Raw genomic sequence first — 10107 nt, forward strand, 5'->3', positions numbered from 1 at the left:
TCTTTCCAATACACATTATTTCTAATTGAAAGAGGAATCGGTGTATGGGGTTTTTTCAGCTCATATTTCTCAGGGATTTCTGAGTTCCATAGGAATCCTGAAGTACCAGATCAGCAAATCGTTCCAGTGACCAGCAGAATGATGTGGGGTGCAATATCATGATAATCAGAGGCTGGAACAGCTCTCCTGCAAAGACAGGCTGAGAGAGTTTGGGTTGTCCTGCCTGGAGAAAAATGGGTTCCAGGGAGATCTTAGTGCTGACTTCCAGTACCTAAAAGGAGCCCACAAGAAAGCTGGAGAGGGACTTTTTACAAGGGTGTGGAATGACAGGACAAGGGGAAATGGGCTGAAACTGAAAGAGAGGAGATTTCGATTAGATACAAAAAAAGAAATTCTTGACTGTGAGGGTGGTGAGGCACTGAAGCAGGTTGCCTAGAGAGGTGTGGATGCCCCATCTCTGGAAGTATTCAAGGCCAGGCTGGATGAAGCTCTAATAAACTTGGTCTAGTGGCAGATGTCCCGTTGATAAGGTGTGGGAGGTTGGAAATACATTATTTTTAAGGTCTCTTCCAACCCAACTCATTCTGTGACCTAAGATTATTAGAGGCAGTTCGGGGTCAGAGTTTGAAAGTGTCATCTGACATTTGCTACTAGGATCAGCCTAAATATCCCTGTTTAAATTCATTACTCCTTGCTGTGTATACTGTGAGCATGAAGACTAATTTACTCCTTCTCCTTGCCTGTTTGTATACAAGCATGCTACCCGAGATGCATTTCTCATGAGTGATGCAAAGACACAAAAATCATGATTTCCACACATGCTTTTTCACAGTAATTTCTTTCCACAAAAATTTCAGAGACTCCACAGAAAAACAGGTGTTTATTTCAAGCCTCTTAGTACTTACTCAGTCCTACATTAGCCTCTTCTGTGCAACAACAGGACAGCTTTTTACTTCCATTTATTTGTGTCTTTTCATAAGGCATATTCAGTCAAAAAAGAGATGCAAAAAGAGATCAGAATCCTATCACAAATACATTACTTTCAGAGCCAAGCTTCATGTTGCTAGCTGAAAGCTAAGTGCATCCTTCTGGGAAGGTCAAAGCCAAAGCCATGCCAAGCCAGGAAATGCAGGGGAGACCATCACTCTTCTCCCAGAGACCACAGAGGGGATGAAAACACCTTGTTTATGTACAATGCAAGTAATTGTATATTTCTTCACAAGCATTAAAATTTAAAAGTGAAACAGGCAGAACATTATTTTTCCATCAGACTCATCCAAAACATGGGCTGAAGAACTTACTTGGGAAATGGCAAGGATCCGTGAGCAGGTGAACTGGTGAAGCCTGGCTTGCAACAGTCTGTGCCTGCTTACTGACAGTTCTGGGTGTCTCAGAAGGCTTGGCCTTTCCCAAAGCCCCTTCCTGTCCTAATGCTGATTCCAAAACTTTCAGGAATTTAGATGTTGAGATCTTTAAGCTAACAGATATTTATCCTACCACTTTGCGTGGCTGGAAACAGCTCAGGAAGCTAATTATCTTCAATATTATACATTTAGTGTCAGTCTCAAAGTAAATGCAATCTAAAATACTGTATCAACTCTTAAAGGTAAGAGCAGGCTAAAATAAATCACTGCCCAGTGATGCCTGCCAAGCAGCAGCTGATTGTCTCACAAAATGTCACATCATTTTTTCTGGATCACTGTACCAAGCACTTAATTACTCTCACAAGAAAGATTACATTATTTTCAGGAGCCTAGAGATGTCAGGTCTGTGCTGAGGAACTCATACAGAAAAAGAGGAAAGGCTCAAATTTGTTTTGTTATTTATTTGGTTCCAGTTGTGAACACAGCTTAATTTCAGGAAGTAGCTGTGATTTTTTTCCTGTGACATTTGTGTGATTTACTTTAGGACTAAGTAAAGAAGAAAACAGTTCTCACTGTTCTGTTGACTTCACTGCTTCCTTTGAAAATAATCAAATTAAGAGCAAAAACAGTGGGTCAGGCTTAGACCAAAATAGGATAAATTATTTGTTCTTCAAAGGTAAAACAACTTATTATGAGAGACAGATTATAATATTTTAAAGTATTGATTTTCTTGCATTGAAGTGCTTCATTTTGTAACATCTATGCTCTTTTCTTTTTATTACCAAACCAATTTGTTCAAACACACAGAATCTTATGAGACAATTGTCTTTTGGGAAGAAAATCTACTTTAAGGGATTCCTTGCTAATGGTGTAGTTTATCATCCCAGATGAGCTTTGGCACTTACACCCTTTGTGTCTTTTGGTACATGGAACTCATGCTCAGATTTGCAGAGGTGCTCAGACTGTGCTGGAGAAGCTGCTGAGTTGCTCCTCTCTGACCCCTTGTCCTGTTTTTTCATTTACAAAATTCTTGCTCCATTTACTGATTTACATTACTCAGAATTCTGCATGGTAATGCACAGGACATGTATAGCATTCATATTTAATATGGGCTCTAAACAAGAGGGTTAAATGGTGTTTCTCAGTTTTCATCCAGATCTTCTGAATGGTTTGGCATGGAATAATTTTCCAGTCATAAGACTGACAAAGTGAGTCACAGCCCTTAAAAGCCAAGGACACTTCTTCCAACTAGCATAACCTAATGTTCACTGAATTGTTTGATTCGGATTTTGATGACAGACTAGTCTTTCTCGCTGCATTGCATTTATTCTGTTCATACAGACTCTGTGCAGTTAAATGCCTGTGCTTCATTTCAATACAAGAATAGTGTCTTACCTGGAAAACAGTGGCATGCTGTGGTTATAAAACTCTTTCAGACTCATAAAGAAACTATGCTCTTTCATTTATCCCTCTGGGTTCTAAACAGGCACACTTTAAGCAGGTTCCTACCAACCTTTCCAAATCATCAGGAAAAATAAGAGGTGTTACAGAACAGAGGAAGAGGTTAGGCTATTGCAGACAGGACAATTTCAGTCCCACTTTGTATTATGTGTGTTTAGTCAGGAGGTTTGGTTGAAATGAACTGCAGAAAAGAGATTGGAAGAAACATTTTTTCTGCCCAGGATGAGAACATAGTCTTTAAAAGCAGTAGTGTAACGGAGGGAAACATGCTTCAAGTGTGGCCTTGTCAGTGAGTTGATTTGAACAGTGGTGCACGCAAAAGATGGGACACAAAAATAGGAATGTCCAAAATTCTGTCCATCAGGAGTGGGGTCTTTAAAAGCAGTAGTGTAACAGAGGGAAACATGCTTCAAGTGTGGCCGTGTCAGTGAGTTGATTTGAACAGTGATGCACAAAGATGGGACACAAAAATAGGAATGTCCAAAATTCTGTCCATCAGGAGTGGCACTCTCCCAGGACAATTCTAGAGTCCAAAGCAAACTGCAGTGCAGGGAAACATGATAGACAGCCCTGGAGAAGCCAGAGGAAAATCCCAGCCTGCAGAATGGAGGGTCAGCCTCTCTGTACATGAAACAGGAGAAATGTGGTTTCACAGGAACACATCAAGTGCCTCCCTCAAAAGCTCAGTAACTCTGAGTTGGTTTTTTGTTGGGGTTTTTTGTTATTCTTTTTATTGGCACATTTGTTGGGATTGTGTTTGTTTGGAGTCTTTTGTTTGTTTCTTTATTCCTTTGCCTACTTGAGATTCTCTGTCTTTAACTTGTAGCTCGGTGTCGGTGGTGGGAGACCTGAGAACTGATACCATTTGTGATGCTGCTTCAAGCCTAAAGCAAGCACAACATTCAGCCAGTGACTTGGGCTCTCTGTAATTACAGTCTCTCTAATCTAGGCAGATAATCCTATAGGGGCAAAATCACATAAGACATCTCTGAAATAAATGTTAGTGAGAGATTGTTCAAGGAAACTGCAGGGCTTTCTATTCACTTCCACAGGCATATTCACTTCTGCATAACAGGGATAACCTGACCTCTTTAAAAGAGTATTTGTTTGGTACCACTCATAAATCAGTACACTGGGATAAATAACACCTGAAGTCTTCCCTTTCTCAAAATATGTTCACAGCTTCTTCTCACTGTTATTCTTATCAGATCAGCTCATTTTCCTCTCATCATCATTCATATGTCTTTTTTAGATGCTGGATGAATACTCCTGGGCACCAGCTCAATCTAGTTTGCAATGAGTCAAGTACAGAGTTTTGTCTTTGTGCAGCACCAGCCTGCAACATTCTCATTGATACTGCCCTTTAACCTCATACTCTTCAGCAGTCTCTCATTGCCTGCTCTTTATTCTTTTGCTCTTCTTTTTCAAAGGAATTATAGTGTATTTCTCCTTTCATCTTCTCCACCACTAGTCCTACAAGTGCATTATATTTTCTCCCATCAGTCTTTTAACACGGCTGCATAATTTTCCAATTGATCCATATTTTATGAGGTCCAAAACCTGATGAAAATTAATGGCAAAAATCACAGTGTCTTCCTCAGAAATCTTGTCAAGCTGGAATGTTACAGTGAAGCCACCTTGTGCAACCAGGCTTTCAGACTCTCTTTGAACTACTCAAAGGCTCTGAAACCTCGATCTGTTCAGGGACACTGGTTGCAAATTGCCCCGTTAATCTTCCTGTCTGAATCAGCTCTGGAACATAAATACAAACTGCTCTATAAGACCTAAAAATTGCATTCATGGCAGCTTTGATTTCTTATTTAATTTAATTATATTTATTACCTTGCAAGTAAGAATCCTGTGTAATAATTAGGTTATGTGTGACCCAGAATATCAGAGATACTTCTGCAGGTCATGGTTGGAGAGGTACCTCTTGAGTGACAGTGGTACCATGGAGATATTTTGACTTTTTCTATCATGAAACAGAGAAATATTGTTCTCCAATCGATCATTTAATTTCCAAATGGGCAGAGAAGAGGAGCCCTAATAGCACAAGGAGGAATAGTGCTTTGGCACTAATCCTTAAATGTTGAGGTTTGCCATGCGTAGGTGCACAGTGACACCTTCTGGAAGCTTGTAATGAGCATCCCTGAGCCGCTTCCTCCATCATCTGGAAACTCACAATTTTTGTATGTAGAAGCAGATCTCTTTCTGATAAACATTTTCACCAGAGCCTTCCTACAGGGTCTATCATGTCGCTGGCACACACACTAACAGAACATGGTCGTGATAGAAGAGATAAATCTTTTTAAATGAAGCCATACCTGTAAGGGTTTTCAATTATTCCAAATAATTCAAAGGTTTATGGAGGAAAAAAAGGGAGGATAGAATTAGAGATGTACACTAACCTCATGGTTTAAAACAAAAGGTATGCATTTTGATTCACATTCTATTTTTAATTATTTAATGTCATACATCAAGAGAGAGGATCAGAGAATATTGTGAAGATTCAATCTGCCAAACATGACAAATTAAATGAATGACAGAGTTTCTTAGTGCACTTGCACTTCAGCAAAGATTTCATTTTTGTGTGTATCACATTGCAGTTTCTAATTAGGCCTTCTCTGCCCAAGCCACCACATTCCTATGTAGTCTGTAAATCTGCCAGAAACTCTGCATCACCAAGGATTTTAAGCATGAGTTGGGCCACGGAGCAGGCCAAGGGCTGTCCAAGGGCTCACAAACCCCACAGAGCCCACACCCATCAGCTGGACTGGGCCAGAATGGGGAGTAGAACCAGCATTGAGCTGACTCTGACACTCTGAAACTCAGCATTCAGTGCCAATTCAGTATTACTGGAGAATATATCCTTAGCTCAAATATTGAATTCCATCTCAAATGTTATTTCTCTTTAAGTTTCCTCTGCCTTAGAAGTAATAAAGATGTGATATGTAAGAGTAGAAAAGAAGCAGAGTTGTGAGCAGAGACAGCAGAGGCTTCCTGCAGCTTTGGAGCAGACACTGACTGATATAAATACTGAAACTAAGGGTTTTGTCAGAACATACATATGGGACTGGACAACCCTGAGAAAATACATCACCCTAGAAAATGACCTTACAGTGATGAAATAATTATCAAAGCACTAAACAGAGCCACCAGCTGCAAAAAAATTCTGACTACACTGAGATCTAAATCACCATTCTGATAACCTTTCAAGACCTAATGTAATGCAATCACAGGTTTAGCATCAGATCTTGAGGACATCTAATCCTCCAGAAAAAGACTAAGAGGCACCCTGTGACTGCATGACTGACATGACAGTGGGGCTTTCACACTTTGGCTTACACAAAGTAAATTGTACTGATTAATTAACACACCACTATCAATGTTGATGAAAAATTAATACTAACAGGCATCTCTGCATGGAGGAGACAATTTAGCTAATGCTCTGTGGGACCATACTAGTCTATAGTTGGTCTTACATGTTTGAAGATGCCAGTTTATTCTTCCTCTCATCAACTTTGAACCTACATTTCCTACTTGAAACCACCTACTGATAGGTCCATAAAGAAAAGTGGCTTACACCTGTAAGAAACTGATGTTGAAAAAACACAAATATTTAAGAGTTCAGCAAAGTTGCTTCCCATAATATCACTGGTATTATGTTCACTTCAAAATAGGGTAATTTAAATAATACATCCTTTTTTTTTTAATTTTTAATTTTTATTAAGGGGTAAGGGAAAGCAAATACTAGAATACTGCTGATATATAAAAAAATTGAAGTTCAGCTGAAGTCCCTGGAAACTCATTCTCCTGCTGAAAATATCTCCTTTCCCAGAAAACCTATCAGTCTTCAAAATGATTTGTAACAAGCACACTTTAATGTAAATGAAAAAGGTAAAAAATGGCTTCTTACTCTCTGTTTGAATTGCTCCCTAATTCACTATGAATCAGCTCCATTCAATGGTCTAGAAACTCTCTTTTTAACAATTTAAGGGAGCAGGAAACACTGAAATAGACTAGAACACAAAAGCTGCCATAGAAATGTGTATGACCTCTCCTTGGGCAGGGAGCAGAAGTTCAGGTATGAGACAGCAATCAGCCCTCACACCTTAAAGGCAAACAGGCCCCAAAAGAGCTGGTGTGTGCATTATGTCACCCACTGACATGTGACTGCAAGAGTGTTGGAATACAGTGTCATTAAAATACAGATACATGTTCTGTATTATCTTTCTTATCACCTGTTCTGAGCAATGAGAACAAATTAAAAAGAAAAAATAAAATGGTGCCATAAAAGTTTTCACTAAATATATATATATGAACAATAACAGATTTCTTCATTTCCACAAAGACAAAATTAGGAAAACGTGTTAACTGGACAAGTTTGCAGAAAGAGGGAGAATGGAGTCTAAGAAACATCCAAAGAGACAATGTTAAATATCAGAGGTACCCTCATATAAAGCCATCCCTTTCTGACTTAAAAAAAAAAAAAACAAACTACTGCATGTGGGATAGAATCTCCTCCTAAAAGTTTATCAGAAGCTTATGAGTCTAATGTGAAATATTCAGAAAAGTCAAGTAAAGGGTGGAGGTGGGTTTTCTAATGCCTGATATACTGGTAGATAAAACCAATATTGAAACCAGATCTCCTGATCTATTATTTACCATGTATGTTACAGAAAAAAGGTGTTACTATATGGGACAATTATATTGAATGCACAGCTCACATGTAAGCTTTCAATTTTCCATAACTTATGTTTTGAAACAGAAATAAGTGCAAGGTCAAATACTCCTGAGCCTTGCTAGATTGACATTTTGCTTTGCCTCTGTCCCAGTGAAGATGATTTAACCTGAACAAAGTAGAGCAGTAGAGGGGACCAAGAGTAAGGTCACAGAGACACGTGCAGAGGAAGCTGCTCTGATGACTGAGGGAATTTTCTTTCATGAATGAGAAATGCATACTCACATTCCTTTAGGGAGAGAAAGGGTTCCAGTCTGGGTCACTCAGCTCTCTCAATTCTAAGCCCCGTTTCATCAAAGTCCAAGCCCTTGTTTATGCAGTTCTGTCTTGTGCAGCTGGACATCAGCCTGCATCCATCATTCACGGGGAAAGGAGGAGAAGATGACTACATTAACAATTTTGTGAGGACTTTATGCTGCCACACCATTCAGCTGTTTCAGGATGTGGCTGTGTACACATGCAGTGATGCAGAGGTACCTGCCTACCGAGCAAGACAGAGTTGCCTGCAAACCCCAGTCATTGGAAAATAAGCCACCATTAGGTGGCTTTCTTTATCTAACACTGTTTATGCTAGGGAGCATAAATACCATATTTTTACACCGTTTTTTATACTACCCACCATCACTATGCATCATGAATTCTGAAAAAAACTGTATGGCCTTCTTTAATAAGATGTCAGCTAGAACCATGGGATGGTTTGGGTTGGAAGGGACCTTAAAGATCACTTCATTCCAAACCCACTGCCTGTTGGCAGGAACAACAGGTCATGACTGTCCTGAGACAAATGGAAAGGATGATGGAGCAAGAACATACCTTCCAAAGAGTTTACATCCTTCCAGCACTTTGAACCTGAACTTGATCAAGCATTCCTGCTGAGAGTTAGGAACCATAGTGTAGAGAGGTCTTAGGGGAGTCACGTTTACTCACCAGTCTGAGAAATGACTGCCTGTCCTGGAAGAGTGACCAAGAGCTGAATTCAAAGGCCAGTGGTGTTAACTGGTGTTTTGAGCTTGGTCTTAAGCCACATAAACAACAACCTTAGTACACTTACTGAGACTTTTTTCCCTTTTCTCTGCCAAGGAACAAGGCAGTGTCATTTAATCCTACCTGTCAAACCTATAATATCTCCATAGGTCCTGTCTGGGCCTTGGCAATTGTAGTTTGGCACAGAAATCTGTTCAACATCAGTTCTATGCTTTCTGCCACAACCAAAAGGGCAGAGCTCCGCAGAAGGGCTCCTTGCCACTGGGCAGAGGGAATACTGAGTGGAGTTTTGGGTTGGGAATCAACTTTTTTTATTTTTTCTGCTCTCCTGGGAACATTGTCCAGTTTCTGCCATAGTTCACCTCTCCAAACAGACCTAGGGGAACTCTCTGCTGCTAAGCAACAGCAAGCTCTCCTTCTGTGTAGGAATGGCAGCTTTCTCTGCTGGTTTCAGCTCTAGCAAGCACCTTCCCTGGCATCAATGGCACCACAGTCGTGTTCTCCCATTGCTGTAGCAGTGCCTTTGGCCTTCAAGGGCAGCACCATCGCGGTGGGAAGGGCTTTCTTCACACACTGTGTAGACTTCAGTTCCTCTCTATCTCCTTGATGTCTGGTTGTAGGCCAGAAATAGGGACAAGGTTTTGGGACAGTCTAAAATGAAATCATGAAATCCCAAACAAAAACAGGTAGAAATCATTGCTAGAGAAAAGGGAAGCAGAACAGTGATTTTTGTCCGTTCCTGCTCAGGGCCCATGCTCCATCAAGATGGCTCGTTCTCTGCAGGACAATGGCACTCAGCAAGGAAGGGCAAGGTCACGCCACCCTGACGCTCGCAGATCAGGGCGGGCCCGCCGAGCTCCCCGGCCACGGCGGGAGGCGGCGGGGCGGGTTCAGGACCCTGGACAGGTCCAGGAGGCAATGCTTCTATTCCGCTCCCCGCCGCAGCTCCGGCCGTCGTCTGCGGTGGGCTTTTCGGGTGGGGATTTTTTGGGAGCTGTTCTTTGGGTGTAGGTTGTAAGTGGCAAAATTCTTTCCGGTGCTCCTCTGGCACTATGGCCAGACCCGAACCCCAATGGGCACTGAGATGTGTCCTCCGGCCCTGACCTGAAGGACCGGCTTAGGAAAGTTAAAAAGACTGCGTGCACATAGGGGCAAGGGTGGCTCGAGGGCAGCAGGGCTTACGGCTGCCAGCACTCCAACCCTCATCTTAGCACTGCGGAGCTCTGCTGGGTGTGCTGGGCCCCCGCCTGCCCCCTCGGTGATGCTCACTTTGTGTTTCTCTCTCTTTCTCTCTCTCCTCTCTCTTCCCGCCCCGTCCCTTCGCTCCCACACCTCCCCCGCTCGCCGCAGACTCCGAGGCCTGCCAGGCCCCTCTCCTCGCTGTCAGCTCTGCTCTCCAGCCCCTTCCTGCGGCCGCAGCTCCCTGCCCGCCGGCCTTGCCCACGCTTCGTCTCGGCGCCCCGTCGAGACGCCCCGGAGCCCCGCTGGTGTCCCGCGGGCTTGGCGGCGCTGCTGGCCGGGAGCGGGGCGCCCGCCCGCTGCCCGCTCGCCGCCCTG

General features: G+C 42.3%; 1 protein-coding gene across 1 annotated transcript in view; it reads left to right on the forward strand.

Moving 5' to 3' along the window:
* RGS20 (regulator of G protein signaling 20) overlaps positions 1 to 10107 on the forward strand; it is a 34765-nt gene that overhangs the window by 7126 nt on the left and 17532 nt on the right. Inside the window, exon 2 of the mRNA XM_041412791.1 lies at positions 425 to 427. Coding sequence (XP_041268725.1) covers positions 425 to 427 — 3 coding nt within the window. The remainder of the gene's footprint in view (positions 1 to 424; positions 428 to 10107) is intronic.

The sequence above is a fragment of the Onychostruthus taczanowskii genome, unplaced genomic scaffold (genome assembly GCF_017590055.1).
Source record: "Onychostruthus taczanowskii isolate IOZ18803 unplaced genomic scaffold, ASM1759005v1 scaffold4, whole genome shotgun sequence".
In the NCBI taxonomy this organism is placed as follows: Eukaryota; Metazoa; Chordata; class Aves; order Passeriformes; family Passeridae; genus Onychostruthus; species Onychostruthus taczanowskii.